Here is a 21,390-nt window from a genome sequence, read left to right as displayed (position 1 = left end):
GCGGGGATCGGGAAGGAGAACACATGTAAATCCATGTCAATGTATGGCAAAAACTACTACAATATTGTAAGGTAATTAGCCTCCAACTAATAAAAATAAATGGGAAAAAAAAGAAAATACACAGAAAAAAAAAAGCTACTGCTATTCTTATTTTCTTGAATTTTTTCAAGTATTTGTGGCTTAAAGCTTGAGCTCAAAAGGTCTTGGTACCTCCTGTTCCTACAAAATTGCTCACAACACGTCAGCCTTTTGGGCACTCTGGGATAAGGGAGTTGAGGTTTGCTTTCAAGTTGATGTCACACTTCTAAGACAAAGGTCCCTTCTCCTCCTCTGGCTGGCTGAGGAGTGGGAGGGTATCCCAGTGGGCTATCTCAGTCTGACTCACCTACCGTACAGTGATGCCCAGAGAGATGCCACTAGTCCCTTCCCCCCTCCACCTTGAACAGCTCGGACCTAAGACTGACAGGTCTCCTCTCTGTCTTTCTCCCTCCAGTTGCAGACATGGGCCCAGCCCTGGTGCCGTTCACCCTTAATTTCACCATCACCAACCTGTTCTACACCCCAGACATGGGGCGCCGAGGATCCGAGAAGTTCAACGTCACTGAGAAGGTTCTGACTCACCTGGTAAGCGCCCTCGGTCCCTGCGCTGGCCTGCCTCGTCCTCACCCCACCCCGGCACCTTGGCCCCCCCGACTCATTCCCCTCTCACCTCCTCCTCAGCTTGGTCCTCTGCTCAGGAGCACCAGTGTCGGCCCACTCCACTCTAACTGCAGACTGACCCTGCTCAGGTAAGGCACGGCTCCCCCCCGCCCCACACACACCACCCAAAGGGCTGCACTGTTATAGGCCGGCCCACCCGGAGGGGAAGACCTGTGGTTTATGATGTGGTGGGGCAGCTGTTGTCTAGCTGCTCAGTCGTATCCGACTCTTTGAGACCCCATGGACAGTAACCTGCCAGGCCCCTCTGTCCATGGGAGTCTCCAGGCAAGAATACCGGAATGGGTTGCCATTTCCTCCTCCACGGAATCTTCCCAGCCCAGGGATCAAATCTGCCCCTCCTCTGTCTCCTGCATGGGCAGGAGGATTCATTAAAAGAGAGACTGTTACCAACCAGGGTTCTTGTCCTTCTTCATAGAAATTGATCAGATGCCAGACAGGAAATCCAGGCAAGGCTTTATTGGAGTTCCCGCTGAAGCAGTGGGGGAGTGAGGGCGAGCAGCGGTTCCCTTGTTTGTTTGCTCCGGAGGGACAGAGCAAACTGGTCCCTTATGTGGGGTGAGGATAGGGGTGCTTCCAGGGGGTCAGGCCAGAGGGGTGACTTGGGTGGTCTGCCCTCCTGTTTGGTGGTGCTGTGTGCAAGGTGCATGCGTAGTACCCTATTTTTGCTCCCAAACCCCTGTTTTTGTTAAGTGGCAGTTGGGTTTTTTGTTGTGGTTGTTCTCTTTGTATTTTGTTGTCCATAATTTGCCCCAACAGCTGGGGCAGTGGTAGAGAGCCTGCCTGCCAATGTAGGAGATGCAAGAGACATGGGTTCAATCCCTGGGTTGAGAAGATCCCCTGAAGAAGGAAATGACAACCCACTCCAGTATTCTTGCCATGAACAGAGGAGCCTGGCAGGCTACAATCCATGGGGTCACAAGTAGTCAGACACAACTGAGCAAGTGAGCACATGCGCACATACACTCAGTTATTTTTAGCCCATTATATTTTCTTCGCATTTTATTGCTGGAGGAGACATTTGTCCAAGTGCAAGCCCTGCATCAAAGAGTCTTACATCCCAGGTCCCAGCCTATTTCAAGATGAACAAAGTATGCAACTCCCCCACGTCTCTGAATGCCCCTATTGCTCTGTTCCTGCCATCCTAGGGCTGAAAAGGATGGAGCAGCAACTGGAGTGGATGCCATCTGCACCTACCATCCTGACCCCACACGTCCTGGGCTGGACAGAGAAAAGTTGTACCAGGAGCTGAGTCAGCTGACTCATGGTGTCACCAGGATGGGCAACTACACTTTGGACAGTAAGAGCCTCTATGTCAATGGTGAGTGTCCATGTTGCAGCCAGGGTCCCCTACAGTCCCATGTCCCTCTATACCAATAGTTCTCAACCTGGGAAGACTCTTCATCCCAGGGGATATTTGACAATGTCTGGAGACATTTTCAAGTCATCACTGAAGGGGTGCTAGTGACATCTAGTGGTTAGAGGCCAGAAGTGCTACTAAACATTTCTTGCTCGGTCCCCAAGTTCTGTCTGACTCTTCGCAACCCCACAGATTGCCGCATGCCAGGCTTTCCTGTCCGTCACCATCTTCTGGAGTTTGCCCAAGTTCATGTCCATTGAATCGGTGATGCCATCCAACCATCTCATTCTCTGTCACCCTCTTCTTCTGCCTTAAATCTTTCCCAGCATCAGGGTCTTCCTAAACATCCCACAATGCAAAAGGCAGCCTCCCCACCATGAAGAACTCTCTAGGCCAGTGGTCCTCAGCCTTTTTGACACCTGGGGCTGGTTTTGTGGAAGAAAATTTTTCCACAAACCGGAATGGAGGTGGAGGGGGGATGGTTTGGGAATGATTCAAGCACATTACATTTATTGTGTACTTTATTTCTATTAATTGTGATATGCAATGAAATATATACCTGAGCTTCCCAGGTAGCTCAGTGGTGAAGAAGCTGCCTGCCAATGCAGGAGATTCGAGTTTGATTCCTGGGTTGGGAAGGTCCCCTGGAGGAGGAAATAGCAACCCACTCCAGTATTCTTGCCTGGAAAATTCCATGGACAGAAGAGCCTGGTGGGCTACAGTCTATGGGTTTGCAAAGAGTAGAACATGATGATGAAAGAAAAAAAAAAAAGAACATGATGGAACATGCACACACACATCACACCGCAGCAACATTGGCAGCAGTGCCCCACCAAGACTAATAACCGCATCCGTGCCCACTTCGGCAGCACATATACTAAAATTGGAACGATACAGAGAAGATTAACATGGCCCCTGCGCAAGGATGACACGCAAATTCGTGAAGCATTCCATATTTTTACTAACACATATATATGGAATTTAGAAAGATGGTAATGATAACCCTATATGCAAAACAGAAAAAGAGACACAGATGTACAGAACAGACTTTTGGACTCTGTGGGAGAAGGCAAGGGTGGGATGTTTCGAGAGAACAGCATCAAAACATGTATATTATCTAGGGTGAAACAGACCACCAGCCCAGGTTGGATGCATGAGACAAGTGCTCGGGCCTGGTGCACTGGGAAGTCTCAGAGGGATTGGGTAGAGAGGGAGGTGGGAGGGGGGATCGGGATGGGGAATACATGTAAATTCATGGCTAACTCATGTCAATGTATGACAAAAACCACTACAATATTGTAAAGTAATTAGCCTCCAACTAATAAAAATAAATTAAAAAAATAAAAAATAAAATAATAATAATAATAACCACATCCGTAGAATCCCAGGGACGGGGGAGCCTGATGGGCTGCCGTCTATGGGATCGCACAGAGTCAGACACGACTGAAGCGACTTAGCAGCAGCAGCAGAAGCTAATTCTTACCAAAAGTTTCTTATGTGCCAGGAATTATGATAAGGACTTTATTTATGTGATCTTATATTAATTTTATCCCAAACTCTGTGACTTATTCCACTCATTTTTACAGACAGCCATCATGCATTCAGGCAGGAAATCATTTGCCGAGATAATCCATCCATAATGCTAGGGAGAGTCAAGACTCAAGTGGAAGGTTAAGTCTAAATTCCAAGTTCTGAACCACAAGGCAACACCGTAGACCACCCAGTGCAAGCCTGTCAGGACAGGAAGAGAGAGGGTTTGACGATCTCTAGTCAACAATCCAACCTGATGCTTGACTAGTTATTTCCTTCTATGTCAGCTTGGAAATGTCCTTTATATGTGGTTTGGAATATATATTTTACTGGATTGACAATAGCACATCCTGTTTGGTGTCTATGGAAGGTTTAACTCCAGGATTGGGACTAACTGAAAGCGTATTAATAGTATGGAGATTGATGAGCGACAGATCTCTGTTCTATGTGATGCTGGACAAGCCATGTGACCTCGCCGGGCTCTAAGGTCCCATCTACAGAATGGACTAAACACACATACCACACAGGATTGTCCAGACAATCAAATGAGATGATCTAGCAACAATCCAAGTAAATCACAGAGCTCCCCTTAGTCCAGGCTTCACTCACATCCCTCAGAGTATCAAAGACATGCAATCCATTATAGAAAAAACATCGTAAAAAATTCTCTTCTTGACTCACAGACTTAGAGAATGAATTTATGGTTGCCGGGGCAGGGTCAGAGGATGGGTGAAAGGGATAGCTAGGGAGTTTGGGATGGACATGTACACACTGCTATATTTAAAATGGATAACCAAGAGAGACCTACTGTATAGCACAGGGAACTCTGCTCGATGTTATGTAGCAGCCTAGATGGGAGGGGAGTTTGGGGGAGAATGGATACATGTATATGTATGGCTGAGTCCCTTCACTGCTTGCCTGAAACTATCATAGTACTGTTAATCCAATATACCCCAATACAAAATAGAAAGTAAAAAATACATAATGCATCATCATTGGGGAAAAAAAAGAAATTCTCTTTTCCCCAGTTTCTTTCAGGCTCCAATCTTATACCATTCATCTGAACTTCGAGTCTATTCTCTTTCTCACTATCCAACCCCAGATCCAAATTTTCTCTGTTTTGAACCACATGCATCCCCTTTCTTCCATCTCATTGTACCTTTATCTCCACATACCCCTCTCCCCACCTGCCACAATTTTTCAGTTCTACATCACACACACACACACACACACACACACACACACACACACACACACACACACACACTCAAAGAAAAAAACCAGAAACTAAGCCAGAAAAGATCATACTATCATAAAAATTTTGTGGTGGGAGAGAAGGTGAAAGAGCAAGGACAAAATTGTGTTTAGAGACTGGGAGAGCATGGATAATTCCTGGAGCACACACTCATTCATAAATTTGCCCCATTACCTTTGTAGTGTTTAGCATTGTTTCTGATGCATTCCCAATAAATAAAGCCAGATATTACTAATGCGTTTTAATTTTGGCAATAATTTCTACTGTGCAGCCAAATGAATCAGCCATACATATTCATACATCCCCTCCTTTTGGACTTCCCCCCCATTCAGATTGCCGCAGCACCTTGGGTAGAGTGCTCTGTGCTATAAAGTAGGTTCTCATTAGTTATCTATTTTATACACAGTATCAATAGTGTATACAGGTCAATCCCTATCTCCCAATTCCACCCACTCTGCCTTTCCCCCTTGGTGTCCATACATTGGTTGGATGGCGTTACTGACTTAATGGACGTGAGTTTGAGCAAACTCTGGGAGATGGTGAAGGACAGGAAAGCCTAATGTGCTGCAGTCTGTGCGGCTGCAGAGTCGGACACAACTGAGTGACTGAACAACAACATCTGTACGTTTGCTTTCTGTATCTGTATACAGTAGAAGCTAACACAATATGGTAAAGCAACTATATTCCAATAAAAATTAAGATACTTTGGCAATAACAATAGTGATGATGTTCATTGTTATTTTCAAAGGACAAGGCACAGAAGGGCACAGAATAAGATGTAACCATATTGTTCACGTGGATCTCAGAAAATTTGTTAATTTCATTTCTAGGTCTGCCATCCAACTCCTTAACTGTAACCCATCATAACAGTCCTTCTGTACTCTTTTCTCCCTTTCTGCAGGTTATAACCGTCAGTACTGGAGGCCCACCACCAGCAGTGAGTATTTCAAACTGTGCTTCTTCAATGCCCACTGGACCCTTATTCCCCAGAGCACATCTTTCAACAGAGAAATTCCCAAAGCCTTCTCCCCAAATGCCCAGTCGTGGCCTCAGAGCAGTTCCTAACCTACCCAAGTTCTTGTTCTGAGTCAAGATAGAAACACAGGGACTTCCCTCTTGGTCCAGTGGTTAAGACTTCACCTTCCAATGTAGGGGGTGTGGGTTTGATCCCTGGTTGGGGAGACTGCATGCTTGCTCAGTTGTGTCCAACTCTTTGTGACCCCGTGGATTATTATAGCCCACCAGGCTCTTCTGTCCATGGGATTCTCTAGGCAAGGATACTGGAGTGGGTTGCCATGCCCTTCTCCAGGGGATCTTCCCAACCCAAGGACTGAACCTGCATCTCCTTCGTTTCCGGCACTGGCAAGTGGATTCTTTATCACTGAGCCACCTATAGAAAATCCCATATGCCTCATGACCAAAATACTAAAGCAGAAGCAATACTGTAACAAATTCAATAAAGACTTCAAAAGTGGTCCACATCAAAAAAAAATTTTAAGATAGAAATCCAAATTCCAATGAAAAATTTCTGCTTCTACAAGCTGTTGCAGATGGAACTCAGTCATTTTCCCCATTTTTTTTTCCTCAGCTCCAGTGACTTCTACATTCTCTCTGGAATCTTCCACATCTCTGTCCCCCATCCTCAGCTCTACAGGTAGGAACTGCTTTCTGGGACCTAGGAAACTTCGACTCTGCACTGTCTGGTCCCTATTGGCCACCCAGCCTCATCCTGTCCCACATTTTCTCTCACACTTTCTAAGCTTTGGCCACATCAGAGGATTGTTCTACTGTCCTAACCTCTGTCTTGCCTTTTTAGTAGCCCTTTCTGGAGATCAGGTGTGCCTAGCAACTTATTTAACTTTCACATCTCAGCTTGATCACCACACCTTCACCGAAAGACCTTCCAAAACCACTTAAATGATACAGCATTTCTCCTGAATCCATACCTGGCTCACGGGTTTTTCTCTATCGTATCACCTTGAGTATTTCTTTCACGGAATTTACTCCAGCTTGCTTTATTCAGTCTTTGTGTATTTGTCACCCCGGAGCTTAACACCTGATCAGGATTCACTTTATATTTATTGATTGGATGAATGTAGCAATCTCTATATAGGTTCAAATTTGTGGATTGTATTTGAACATCCAGAAAATCATTTAGGATCTTAGTCTTGAGTTGATTCTTGCTCCATATCCTCGTCTGAGGGCCCCTGAATCTCCAGGTACCTGGTACAGAGACTTGGTTTATACCATAAAACCTGTCTTACCCCAGCCCTTAAGTTTTGGGTTTTTTTTTTCACTGCTGTGGATCTTCATTGCTACACGTGGGCTTTCTTGCATTGCAGTGCAATGGCTTCTCTTGTTGCAGAATAAAAGCTCTAGGTGCATGGGCTCAGTAGTTGTGGCACACAGGCTTAGTTGCTCCAACGCATATGGAATCTTCGCAGACCAGGGATGGAACCTGTGTCCCCTACACTGACAGGTGGATTCTTAAACCAGGAAAGTCCCAAGATTTTTTTTTTTTTTTTGAGTCTTCAGGTCTTTATCATGCTTACATCATGGCCCAGGGTGAGCATTGTTGTTCAGTCGATAAGTAGTGTCTGACTCTTTGCAACCCCAAGGACTGCAGCACACCAGGCTTCCCTGTCCTTCACCATCTCCCAGAGTTTACTCAAACTCATGTCCATTGAGTCAGTAATGCCATCCAACCATCTCATCCTCTGTTGCCCACTTCTCCTCCTGCCTTCAATCTTTCCCAGGATCAGGGTCTTTTCCAATGAGTCAGCACTTTGAATCAGGCAGCTAAAGTATTGGAGCTTCAGTTTCAGTATCAGTCCTTCCAATGAATATTCAGGACTGATTTCCTTTAGGATTGACTGTTTTGAGTCTCTGCAAGCATCTCCTTGCTGTCCAAGGGACTCTCAAGAGTCTTATCTAGCACCACAGTTTGAAAGCATCAATTCTTCGGCGCTCAGCCTTCTTTATGGTCCAGCTCTCACATCTTTACATGACAAAACCATAGCTTTGACTATACGGGTCATAGTGGAGGGTGAGCATCCTCAAACTTTAATCCCATCATATGAATCCAGAGTTATGAGATACAAACTAGTGGTTCGTAATTTGAATTCTGCCTTCAGGAATTCTGTGTTTTGCAAGTCAAGGCACTGCCAACTTATTACACATTTTAGGCAGGATGCATACTTTCCACTTCCTCATTGCTCCACCCTGATCAACTTAACTGTTTATAGAACATGTCTAGTTCTGCAGCCTTTTAAAAATCTGACATGTGCTATAAATCAAGTCACCCCATGACTGAGGCTGTCATTTGTCTCTAGATGTATCCACAATTTGTTCTTCATCTTTGGTGTTCAACAGTTTGATCATGATGCATCTGAGCATGGTTTTCTTTGAATTTCTCCTCTTTGGGGTTTTATAAAATTTTTTGAATCTGAAAATGTATGTTTTAAAGAAGTTTGGGAAAGTTTCAGCCACCATGGCTTCAACTTTTTCACTTTGCTATACAGCAGAAGTTCAGACAACATTGTAAATAACTACTTCAGCTTGAAAATATTAATTAAAAATAAAATAAAATGCACTCTTCAATGATGGTTATTGACAAAGAAGGAGGGGTCACTTTCATGGGGGGAACAGTCTTGACCACTCAGTAGCTATACATTCTCTCCTGATGAAGTCAGAGACTACGGGAGGTCTCTGCCGCTGGGGGTGGTCGAGTGACTTTGCTTCTCTTCCTCCCACAGAAATATCTAATAGCTGTTTATCTTTTTTTTTTTTTTTAAGCTGTTTATCTTTAGACACACCAGGCTGAAAAGAGTTGAGGTTCTTTTTCCAGCTAAAATTATCCTTCCCGTATGGAGGCCCCTTGCCTTCTCTAGGTCTGGCTGGATTCAAGGGTGACACAGGCTGGATATCTTAAGCCTGACTCACTGGATGCTGAGGCTAAGGTGACAACACTGGACCCACCATTTACAGCCATCCCAGCCAGAGGTCATAATGAACTTCTCTCTCCCTTCCCACTGCAGGCGTGAGCCCTTCTCTGGTGCCTTTCACCCTCAACTTCACCATCACCAACCTGAGCTACACAGAGGACATGAGTCCCCCAGGATCTGAGCTATTCAGCACCACGGAAAGGATCTTGAATCGCCTGGTGAGAACACCTCCAGTGCCTACCTGTGTCCTGCCCAGACCCATGAGCATCATATGCTCACTTCCCTTTCTTTCATCCCCAGCTCAAACCCTTGTTCCAGAATAGCAGTATTGGACTCCGGTATTCTGGCTGCCGACTGATCTTGCTCAGGTGAGAATGCCAGTGTAGACACCCGGGTAATGCGGGAAAGGGGGTGGGGTGATGACCAAGACCTAGGCCCTCACATCTTATACCTGCTACCCCAGGGACAGCTGACCACCAGCTCTCACCCTGCCTCACACTGTGTTTCTGACCAGAAAATGCGAAATCCTCTTAGATTCTCCTTCCCAGGAGATAAGGTAGAACTTTTCAGAAAGACCTTTCTTCTGGATCTCATCAAGGAAACAAATAATCATGTCAGCTTCAGCACTAGAGAGCAGTAGTTTTCAACCAAGAGTGATTTCGCTCCCAGGGGATATCTGGCTCTATCTGGAGACATTTTAAAAATCATGTTACTTACTTATTTCTTTTCGGCTGTGCTGGGTCTTCGTTGTTTCGTGCAAGCGTTTCTCTAGCTACTGTCTAATGGCAGTGCAGAGGCTTCTCGTTGAAGTGGCTTCTCTTGTGGAGCACAGGCTCTTTGCGCAAGGGTTTCAGTAGTTGCAGCGCTCAGACTCGGTAGTTATGGCTCTTGGGCTCCAGGGCACAGGCTCAGCAGTTGCAGTCCACGGGTTTAGGTGCCCTGCAGTAGGTGAAATCTTTCCGAACCAGGGATCAAACCCATGTCCCCTGCATTGGCGGGCAGATTCCTACCCACTGTGCCACCAGGGAAGTCCAAGACATTTTTTGATTGTCACAATTCAAGAGTGGAGGTTACTCCTGGGGGTATCTAGTGAATGAGGCCAGGGATGCTGCTCAATAGCCTACAATGCACGGGACAGTCTCCCAAGGCAAAGAATTACCTGATCTGAATTGTTGATGGTGCCAAGGTTAAGAAAGCTTGCTGTAGAGGGTGCATCATTATATCTATGCATGCAATAAAATATTCACAAGCTTTTTTTAATAACTGTATTTATTTATTTTTGGCTATGCTGGATCTTTGTTGCTGTGTATGGGCTTTCTCTGGTTGTGGCAAGTGGGGCTCCTCTCTAGAGCACAGGCTCAGTAGTTGTGGTGCACAGACTTAGTCGCTTCACGGCGTGTGGAATCTTACTCTATCAGGGATCAAAGGAACCGTGTCTCCTGCATTAGCAGGCGGATTCCTTACCCCTGAGCCACCAGGGAAGCCCTACAGTCTTGTATATATTAAGTACTGAGAGTAAATTCAGCATGTGGAGACCCCCATATGTATACTCACGGTACCCTACTCCCTTGTGTGACATCTCCCAGTCACTGACCTTTTGTCAGAGCATGGAATGCCCCCAGCTCCGAAGATAGTCACTCTTGCCCTCCAGACATGATTCTAGGTCTTCCCATTTCCACTGATTCCACTGATCCACTGAGATATTTTTGGCTCTGTGATACCATCCCCCATCTCACCTCCACCCAGTGAGGCAGCTTGACCTCACTGTTTCTGTAAAAAAAAAACTCAGTCTCTCCCATCACAGGGTCCATTCACCAAAACACTGGCCCTATTAATGTGTAGTAAACTTGGTTGCCTTTTATTGAGCTAAGTGCTAAGTACTGTGAGGTCTCTACTCATTACCTCATTTAATGAATGAAAAAAACCGAGCCCCGGAGAGGTTGAGAGACTTAGCCCGAGTCACTCAGCAGTTGAGTGAAGGCTGGAATTTAAGGAGTCTGACATTGCCTTTTTTAACCTTGTGGAACCCACAGATTCCTTCCTTCCATCCCCTCTGTCCTGCTTTTGTTGTGTGTGATGCCTTGTTACGAGTGCCAGCTTAGCACAGATATCAGCATTTCTAGATGCTACATCCTCTGTGTTCAGGGACCTTGGCTGGCATAGTCATTTCCAATTCTCCCCCAATACCAAAACCATTCCAGTTTTCCCTTCTCAGTTCCTTCCCTCAGTGAGGCTTTTCAGAGCCCTTTTCTGGAATTCCCACCTCCCTATACCTGTGTCCTACCCTACTCAGGCCTGAAAAAAACAGAAAAGCCACTGGAGTTGATGCTGTCTGTACTCACCGACCTGACCCCATGGGCCTTAAACTAGACCGGGAGAGGCTGTACCGGGAACTGAGCCATGAGACTCATGGTGTCACCCAGCTGGGATTCTTCACTTTGGACAAGGACAGCCTCTATGTCAATGGTGAGCATCTTTTTTTTTTTTTTTAGAAGACAAACCAATGTTTTATTCTATCTAAATAATGCTAACATATTTTAAAGGTTTTTTGTTTTAATGCATATCAGATATTTCCAACAGTGTTATCTTTCTTAGGTTGTTATTGTTATTTTAGTCACTTAAGTTGCGTTGGACTCTTTGCAACCCCCATGGACTGTATGTAGCCTGCCAGGCTCCTCTGTCCATAGGGTTTCCCAGGCAAGAATACTGGAGTGGGTTTCCATTTCCTCCTCCAGGGATCTTCCCAACCCAGGGATCGAACCCTTGTCTCCTGCATCGGCAGGAGGATTCTTTACCACTGAGCCACCTGGGAAGCCCTTCTTAGGGTTTTATGAATAGTTCTAAGTGGGCTTCCCTGGTAGCTCAGCTGGTAAAGAATCTGCCTGCAGTGTCAGAGACCTGGGTTCGATTCCTGGGCTTGGAAGATCCCCTGGAGAAGGGAAAGGCTACCCACTCCAGTATTCTGGCCTGGAGAATTCCGTGGACTGTATAGTCCATGGGGTCACAAAGAGTCATACATGACTGAGCAACTTCACATTTTCACACCAATATAAAATAAAAATTTAAAAATACCTTATACATACACATAGATCACTTATGGAGTGCCTTTGCATTCTAACTGTATGCCATGTGTCCTGCCATTTAACGATCGAAACTCTAGAAAGAATCATTTTCTCCATCTTAGACATAATAGAGGACAGACACTCATCAAATGCTTTCACTGTCAGAGATCGGCAAAATCTGAGTGTCCTGTTTGTAACCACATATTGAAGCTGAGACTCTGCCCTCCAAGAAGGGATGGGATTCTCCAGTTTGCCACAGGACCCATCCTGTGTATCATTTCCCACTTGAGCAATCTCCCTTGATAACTCAAGAAAGCCCATGGGCTCTTCCGTTTGCATTCCTGCATTCCAGGACTTTGATTTATAAACTTGTCTGAGGCACAGAGCCTTTCTCCAGAAGATGAAAGAGACTTGGAACTTCCCTGATGACCCAGTGGCTGCGACTCTGCATTCCCAATGCAAGGGCCCCAGGTTTGATCCCTGGTCAGGAAACTTCCTTAGTGGCTCAGATGCTAAAGAAACTGCCTGCAATGCAGGAGACCCAGCTTCCATCTCTGGGTTGGGAAGATCCCCTGGAGAAGGAAATGGCAACCCATTCCAGTATTCTTGCCTGGAGAATCCCATGGACAGAGGAGCCTGGTAGGCTACAGTCCATGGGAATTGCAAAGAGTTGGACACAATAGAGCAACTAACACTGCTCCTAACAGGGAACTTCATCCCACATGCTACAACTAAAACCTGGGTGCAACCAAATAAATAAATTTTTTAAAAAAGGAGATGAAAGATACTATCAATCTGCCTGTAACCAATGGGGACCCAAGAGTGGCCATTCGTCTTCCCCCGGGCAATATCTCAAAATCTCCTCTAGAAAAGCACAAATTTAGGGCCCATGTTCTAGAAATGGCAGTGTATTTATCTTCCCAAATAAATTGCAAGCTCCCTTTGTGGCTCAGCGGTAAATAATCCACCTGTCAAGGCAGGAGACGCAGGTTTCATCTCTATCGGGAAGATTCCCTGGAGCAGGAAATGGCAACTCACTCATATTCTAGCTTGGGAAATCCCATGGACAGAGGAGCTTGGCGGACTACAGTCCGTGAGGTTGCAAAGAATTGGACATGACTTAGTGGCTAAAAAACAACTGCAAATTGTGAACCCATGAAGACATATACTGGGTCTTTGATTTCTCAGCCTGGTGGACTATAGTCCATGGGGTCACAAGCCTTTTAAGAACAAGATACAGTTGTTCCTCCATCATAACTGTTGTTTTGCAACTTGAAGTCTCAGTTGAGGGTGGGGTTGTTGGTCCTTGAGCTCTATCTTGGCAATCTCTTACCTGCTTGCATCCCAATCCTGTCTCCGTTTCTCATTGCAGGTTACACCCAACGGACCTCAGCCTCCACCCCCAGTGGTGAGTACTCAAGACCTTGATAACCATGTGCTCCAGGCCCCTGGTGGACAGACAGTGATCCCCTCCTTCCAGAGCCTCAGGGAGCAGAGATATGGGAGGACCTGGGTGTCTCATCCAATGCCCGCTACATACAGTGGCTCCAATTGGACAGGAAAGATGCACATGGTGGCATCCATGCCCCGCTTGGAATCCCTATTCTCACTCCAGACCATTTCTCCTCAGTTGCCGGAACCTCCTCACCCTTTCCAGGGACCTCCATGGTGCCAACCCACTTCCCCAGCTCCATAGGTAGGTGACTTCTTTCTCCAGATCTTTCTGTTGCTGTGTGCGTTTAGTCACTCAGTCATGTCTGACTCTCTGCGACCCCATGGACTGTAGCCCGCCAGGCTCCTCTGTCCATGGGATTCTCCGGCAAGAAGACTGGAGTGGGTGACCATGCCTTCCTCCAGGGATTTTCCCACCCCAGGGATCAAACCCAGGTCTCCCGCATTGCAGGTGAATTCTTTACATTCTGAGACACCAGGGAAGCCCCCAGATCCTTCTAGGAAGCCTCAAAGTTAGGCCCCATGGGTTTCAGAGACAAGCTGCCGTGAAACAATGAGAACTACCATGGGCTGCCCCGGCACTGCTCTAAATTCCTCAAGGGCATGAAATACGAATTCTTCATCCATCCAGTTCTGTTGACCATGGGTAATTTACGTATCCTCTCAGTGCCTCAGTTTCCTCACCTGCCAAGTAAGAATAATAATACTCGGTAGTTGTGAAAGTGAAATGAAAATGTGAGTAAATCAACTATATGCCAATAAAAAAATTAATTTAAAAAGAAAGATGTGCATAAAACACCTACCACAGGGAATACCAAGGATTTTAGTGTGACAAATATTTATTGGATATGTGTTCTGTGCTAGGCAGAGGGGATAAGATGTTAGTCCCCCGCCCCCTCCACTAAAGGCTTCCCTTGTGGCTCTGGCGGTAAAGAATCTGCCTGCAATGCAGGAAACCTGGGTTTTATCCCTGGGTCAGGAGGCTCCCCTGGAGACGGAAATGGCTGCCCACTCCAGTACTCTTGCCTGGAGAACCCCAAGGACAGAGGAGCCTGGCGGGCTACAGTCCATGGGGTCTCAAACAGTCAGACACGACAAACAACAATCTTTCCCAGTCGAACCCTTGGCAACTACTAATCTGTTTTCCATCTCTATGATTTTGTTATTTTGAGAATGTTAGATAAGTACATGTAACCTTTGAGGACTGGCTCCTTTCACTCAGCATAATGTCCTTGAAATGTGCTGACTCTTTTAACAGTCACTTAACCTTCATCATTTCTCTACAATGCATAATTCTCCCCATTTTACAGATAAAGAAATGGAGATAGGCAGACAAGTTAAATAACATGCCCCTGGTCACATGACTGGTGAGGAGCTGAGATAATTTACTTATAGAACCAATAGAATTTACTATTTAAATTTTTTTTATTTACCATTTTTAAGTGTTTATTCACAGTGTTGTACAGTCATCACCACCATCCCTTTCCAGAAAATTTGCAGCATCCCAAACAAAAACTCCAAACCCGTTAAACATTAAGTCCCCTTAACCCCCACGCCCAGCCCTGGTAACCTCAATTCTCACTTCTGTCTCTGTGAATTTACCGAAATCTAGGTAACTTTATGTGAGGGGGATCATACAGTATTTGTCTTTTCATATTTGATTTATTTCACTTAGCATAATGTTTTTAAGATTCATCCATGTTGTAGAAGTATTAGAAGTTCATTCCTTTTATCAGTTCAGTTCATTTCAGTCCCTCAGTCACGTCCGACTCTTTATAACTCCATGAACTGCAGCACGCCAGGCCCCACTGTCCATCACAAATTCCCGGAGCTTGCTTAAACTCATGTCCGTCGAGTCGGCGATGCCATCCAACCATCTCATCCTCTGTCATCCCCTTCTCCTCCTGTCTTCAGTCTTTCCCAGCATCAGGGTCTTTTCCAATGAGTCAGCTCTTCGAATCAGGTGGCCAAAGTATTGGAGCTTCAGCTTCAGTATCAGTCCTTCCAAAGAATATTCAGGACTGATTTCCTTTAGGATGGACTGATTGGATCTCCTTTCTGTCCAAGGAACTCTCAAGAGTCTTCTCTAACATTGCAGTTCAAAAGCATCAATTCTTCAGTGCTCAGCTTTCTTTATAGTCCAACTCTCACATCCATACATGACCAATGGAAAAATTATAGCTTTGACTAGACAGACCTTTGTTGGCAAAGTAATGTCTCTGCTTTTTAATATGTTGTCTAGGTTGGTCATAGCTTTCCTTCCAAGGAGGAAGTGTCTTTTAATTTCATGGCTGCAGTCACCATCTGCAGTGATTTTGGAGCACAAAAAATTAAGTCTGTCACTGTTTCCACTGTTTCCCCATCTATTTGCCATGAAGTGATGGGACCGGATGCCAAGATCTTAGTTTTCTGAATGTTGAGTTTAAAGCCAACTTTTTCACTCTCCTCTTTCACTTTCATCAAAAGGCTCTTTAGTTCTTAGCTTTGTTCCATAAGGGTGGTGTCATCTGCATATCTGAGGTTACTGGTATTTCTCCCAGCAGTCTTGATTCTAGCTTGTGCTTCATCCAGCCCAACATTTCGCATGATATACTCTGCATATAAGTTAAATGAGCAGGGTGACAATATACAACCTTAACATATTCCTTTCCCTATTTGGAACCAGTCTGTTGTTACATGTCCTGTTCTAACTGTTGCTTCTTGACATGCACAGATTTCTCAGGAGGCAGGTAAGGTGGTCTGGTATTCCTATCTCTTTAAGAATTTTCCATAGTTTGCTGTGATCTACACAGTCAAAGGCTTTGGCATAGTCAATAAAGCAGAAGTAGATGTTTTTCTGGAACTCTCTTGCTTTTTTGATGATCCAACAGATGCTGGCAATTTGATCTCTGGCTCCTCTGGTTTTTCTAAATCCAGCTTGAATATCTGGAAATTCTCAGTTCACATACTGCTGAAGCCTCGCTTGGAGAATTTTGAGCATTACTTTACTAGCATGTGAGATGAGTTCAATTGTGTGGTAGTTTGAGCATTCTTTGGCATTGCCTTTCTTTGGGATTAGAATGAAAACTGACCTTTTCCAGTCCTATGGCCACTACTGAGTTTCCCAAATTTGCTGGCATATTGAATGCAGTACTGTAATAGCATCATCTTTTAGGATTTGAAATAGTTCAATTAGAATTCCATCACCTCCACTAGCTTTGTTCATAGTGATTCTTCCTAAGGCCCACATGCCTTCGCATTCCAGGATGTCTGGCTCTAAGTGAGTGATCACACTATCGTGGTTATCTGGGTCATGATGATCTTTTTTGTATAGTTCTTCTGTGTATTCTTGCCACCTCTTTATCTTCTGCTTTTGTTAGGTCCATACCATTTCTGTCCTTTATTGTGCCCGTCTTTGCATGAAAGTTCGCTTGGTATCACTAATTTTCTTGAAGAGATCTCCAGTGTTTCCCATTCTATTGTTTCCCTCTATGTCTTTGCATTGACCACTGAGGAAGACTTTCTTATCTCTCCTTGCTATTCTTTGGAACTCTGCATTCAGATGGATATATCTTTCCTTTTCTCCTTTGCCTTTGGCCTCTCTTCTTTCCTCAGCTATTTGTAAGGCCTCCTCAGGCAATCATTTTGCTTTTTTGCATTTTTTTTTCTTGGGGATGGTCTTGATCACTGCCTCCTGTACAATGTCATGAACCTCTATCCATAGTTCTTCAGGAACTCTGTCTATTGGATCTAATCCCTTGAATCTATTTGTCACTTTCACTGTATATAATTGTAAGGGATTTTATTGAGGTCATACCTGAATGGTCTAGTGGTTTTTCCCTACTTTCTTCAATTTAAGCCTGAATTTGGCAATAAGGAGTTCCTGATCTGAGCCACAATTGGCTCCTGGTCTTGTTTTTGCTGACTGTATAGAGCTTCTCCATCTTTGGCTGCAAAGGATATAATCAGTCTGATTTCGGTATTGACCATCTAGTGATAGCCATGTGTAGGGTCATCTCTTGTGTTGTTGAAAAAGGGTGTTTGCTATGACCAGTGCGTTCTCTTGGCAAAACTGTTAGCCTTTGCCCTGCTTCATTTTGTACTTCAAGGCCAAATTTGCCTGTTACTCCAGGTATCTCTTGACTTCCTAAATTCCTTTTATAGCTGAATACTATTCCATTGTATATACCACATTTCCTTTATCCATTCATCTATTAATGGATACTTAGGTTTCTTCCACTTTTTGGCTACTGTAAATGCTGCTACTGTGAACATTTGTTTTCAAGTCTCCAAGTCCCTGTTTTCAGTTCTTTGGGTGTACACACCTAGGAGTGAATTAACTTTATAAGGAACCACCAAACTGTTCTCTATAGCAACTCCACCAGCGTTTCCACCAACAATGCATGAGGATTCAATTTCTCCATATCCTCACCAACAGTATTTTTTTTTTTACATGGCATGGCTTGCAGGATTCTTAGTTCCCTAACCAGCAATTGAACCTGGGCCCTCAGCAGTGAAAGACTAGGTGGAGTCTTAACCACTGGACTGCCAGGGGATTCCCAACACTTCTTTTTCTTTTTCTTTCTTTTTTAAAAAAATAATAGCCATCCTAATGAATGTGCACCCTACTGCATTTAGCAGCATTTTGCTTTGCTCATTATTTAGCCTTTTGTCTCTGGTCCTACCAGCTAAGAATCTTTGCTTCCTCAGATCTGGGCCCTCCATTTCTTTCCCTGGAAGTTATCTTAGAGCTCAGCCCAGGTCTGACTCAGGAGTGGTCTTTTTCTTTCCCCTGCTGCAGCAGGAGTCCCTCTTCTGATGCCTTTCACCCTCAACTTCACCATCACCAACCTAACCTTCGAGGAGGACATGCAGCACCCCGGCTCCTGGAAATTCAATGCCACTGAATTGATCCTGCAGGGTCTGGTGAGACCCCCACCTACCAATGCCAGCCTCACCCTCTAACATTAGTCCCACCCACTTTGCCCCAGCTCCTCCCACTAGAGCCAGCCCCACCCACCCAACCTATTAGCCCACCTATGTCCCAGCTCCTCCTGGCCTCTCTCAGCGGTTCCTTCTCAACTCCCCTCTCCTTTTTAATAGCTCAAACACATGTTCAGGAATACCAGCAGTCTGGGATCCCTCTATTCGGGCTGCAGACTAGCCTCGCTCAGGTAAGACCCTCCCCAATAACACAGCCAACAGGTTAATGGAACCATAATCTACCAGCTCCCTGACTTCACTCACGCTTAGAATGACTCCTGTTCATGGATACTAAGTACTAACAACAACAATAATACCAGCAACTCACAAGCACTAAGACCCAAGGCAGTGTGCTGTTACTTTATATTTAATCATCAGAGTCTCCACAGACTCAGGGAGCAAGAACAAAAGGAGAAACTGAGGCTCAGGGGGATTAAGTAATTTGTGAAGGTCACACAGAACAAGCCCCACATTTCAGGTTCTAGAACCAAACTCCTAGCCATTAAACAGCACTGCCCCACTGCCTTCATTATGTCCTTGCAAGGAGTGTGCAGAGTCCCTCAGTCATGTCTGACTCTTTGTGACCCCATGGACTATAGCCTGCTAGGCTCTCTGTCCATGGGATTTTTCAGGCAAGAATATTGGAGGGATTGCCATTGTCTACTCCAGGGGATCTTCCCACCCAGGGATTGAACCTGCACCTCTTATGTCTACTGCACTGGCAGGAGACGTAATAAAGAATCTTCTTTATCACTAGTGTCACCTGAGAAGCCCAGTATATATTATATTACATATTATATTATATATGGTGTAGGTATAGTAATTACGTGTGCGTGCGTGTGTAAGTCACTTCAGTTGTATCTGACTCTTTGTGACCCCATAGACTGTAGCCCACCAGGCTCCTCTGTCCATGGGATTCTCCAGGCAAGAATACTGGGGTGGGTTGACATTCCCTTCTCCAGGGAGTAATTACATATAGGAATGTGATATTAAGATTTATACAGTTTTCACACAACAGTAGGATACAAATTCTATTCAAATTCCCATAGACTATATACTGGGAGACACTGGAACATATCCAGGGACATAAAACAAGGTGCAAAAATTTCATAGCCTAAAGGTATTGAACTCATACAGAGTCTGTTCTCTTATCACTGTGGAATTGTTGTGGAAATCAATATCAAAAGATATTTGGAAATAATCCAAATATGTTCAAGTGCAACGTGACATTTACCAAGAGAGATCTTTGACTTAGCCATTGAAAGCTCAGTAAAATTAGAAGACTGAAAAAACATAGAGGGTGATCCCACCAGTTTTGTTGTTAATTCAGGCTTCTGAGGTTTCTGCCTTAGGGGTGGCAAAGAGAGGGAGGGCAGGATGGACAGATGGAGAGCTAGTTGGACCCACCACGTGGAGGTTTTTACACAGGCCTGAGAAGGACGGGGCAGCCACCAGAGTGGACGCCATCTGCATGCATCGCCCTGACCCCAAAGGCCCTGGATTGGACAGAGAGCAGCTGTACTGGGAATTGAGCCACCTGACCCATGGCATCGCCCTGCTGGGCCCCTACACCCTGGACAGGGACAGTCTCTACGTCAACGGTGAGCAGCTCAGACTTGAGATCACGCTCCCTCTCTTGCCCTTAGAGGCTTGGCTGTGTGCTCTGAGTGTGTTGATTCAGATCTTGGCTTCGTGGTTTCTTCCTTTTTAAAAAGAAAATATATTTATCTATGCTTATGCTGGGTCTTCTTTGCTGTGTGGGCCTTCTCGAGTTGAGTTGAGTGGGCGCTACTCTCTAGTTGAGGCTTCTTATTGCAGTGGCTTCTCTTGTTATAGAGCACAGGCTCTAGGGCACACGGGCTTCACTAGTTGCAGCATTTGGGCTCAATAGTTGTGGCTCCCAGGCTTTAGAGCACAGGCTCCATAGCTGTGGTGCACAGGTTTAGTTGCTCCAAAACACGTGGAATCTTCCCAGACCAAGGATCGAACCCATGTCCCCTGCACAGGCAGGTGGATTCTGTATCACTGAGACACCAGGGAAGCCTCTCATGGTTACTTTTTAATCTTGAAGTGACTTCACCCTTAAGGCCTTCTCTCCTGATGAGAGGATGCTGATGGGGAATGCTTGATGGCCTCTACCCCCTGAAACCCCTTGTATTGCACCAGAGTATCCTTGACTTATATTGGGTCCCCACATCTCCCTTAACCCTGACGCACTAACTGCTCCTCCCCACCTTTCACTGTACCGTGAGCTACACTCAGGACCTCTTCCTGGTTCCTCGCGGGGCTCACACTGTGTGCTCTGGGCTCATGACACACATTTCAGATCACCTGTCCTCCTATCAGGCATGGGGAGGGTTTGAGCTTGTCTCAAACTAGCCTGCACCTTTGGTTTGTTCCCTCATTCACAGCATTTCTGGAGATACACTGAGGGATCAGACACTCAGAGAGGGTGAGGGGGAGAGATGGCAGAGGGATAGACAACAGATGACCTGATTCAGAGAGTCCTCCCTGGGACTGTTCTTCTGATCCAATGGTTAAGACTTCACCTTCTAAGGCAGGGGTTGAGGGTTCGGTCCCTGGTCAGGGAGCTAAGATCCTGCATACCTTGTGGCCAAAAAGCCAAAATATAAAACAGAAACAATTCTATAACAAACTCAATTAAAGGCTTTAAAAATGGTCCACATTTTTAAAAATCTATTAAAAAATCTTCTCTCTGTTTTCATTGCATTCGCTAAGGTTTGTCTATACAATCTGCACTTTGAGGGTGCCCCATGAACACTACTTAAATAAATCACTGTTAAAGTAACTCAGTCACTAAGTCATGACCACCTTTTTTGCAACCCCATGAACTATAGCCTTCCAGGTTCCTCTGTCCATGGGATTTCCCAAGCAAGACTACTGGAATGGGTTGCCATTTTCTTCTCCAGGGGATCCTCCTGACCCAGGGATTGAACCTGTGTCTCCTGCTTGGCAGGCAGATTCTTTACCACTGGGTATTAAATAAATTAAATCTATTAAATAAATAGATTCCTAGAAACTCAAAGGGCCCCAGATTCTTGCCACTCCCACCCCCCATCCTTATACCTTCACCTTTTTTCTCTCCTT

At 45.2% G+C, this 21,390-nt stretch overlaps 2 protein-coding genes and 1 non-coding gene across 3 annotated transcripts in view; all 3 read left to right on the top strand.

The window, feature by feature from the left end:
* Nucleotides 1-13,334, top strand: part of LOC110144094 (mucin-16-like) — a 52,980-nt gene extending 39,646 nt beyond the window's left edge. Inside the window, 9 exon segments of the mRNA XM_020903944.2 lie at nt 494-624; nt 721-788; nt 1,866-2,038; nt 5,764-5,799; nt 6,451-6,516; nt 8,900-9,024; nt 9,107-9,174; nt 11,100-11,272; nt 13,241-13,334. Coding sequence (XP_020759603.2) covers nt 494-624; nt 721-788; nt 1,866-2,038; nt 5,764-5,799; nt 6,451-6,516; nt 8,900-9,024; nt 9,107-9,174; nt 11,100-11,272; nt 13,241-13,296 — 896 coding nt within the window. The 3' untranslated portion in view covers nt 13,297-13,334.
* On the top strand, nt 2,931-3,037 carry LOC139034493 (U6 spliceosomal RNA). The gene has a single exon (XR_011487039.1). It is a non-coding gene; the product is annotated as a U6 spliceosomal RNA (small nuclear RNA).
* A 171-nt stretch (nt 13,335-13,505) lies between the features above and the next one.
* LOC110147425 (mucin-16-like) overlaps nt 13,506-21,390 on the top strand; it is a 47,473-nt gene continuing 39,588 nt past the window's right edge. Inside the window, exons 1-4 of the mRNA XM_070463757.1 lie at nt 13,506-13,564; nt 18,101-18,225; nt 18,403-18,473; nt 19,711-19,883. Of these exons, the coding sequence (XP_070319858.1) occupies nt 13,534-13,564; nt 18,101-18,225; nt 18,403-18,473; nt 19,711-19,883 (400 nt within the window). The 5' untranslated portion in view covers nt 13,506-13,533. The remainder of the gene's footprint in view (nt 13,565-18,100; nt 18,226-18,402; nt 18,474-19,710; nt 19,884-21,390) is intronic.

This window comes from Odocoileus virginianus, chromosome 3, assembly GCF_023699985.2.
Source record: "Odocoileus virginianus isolate 20LAN1187 ecotype Illinois chromosome 3, Ovbor_1.2, whole genome shotgun sequence".
NCBI lineage: Eukaryota > Metazoa > Chordata > Mammalia > Artiodactyla > Cervidae > Odocoileus > Odocoileus virginianus.
This window is presented reverse-complemented; position numbering and strand designations above follow the sequence as displayed.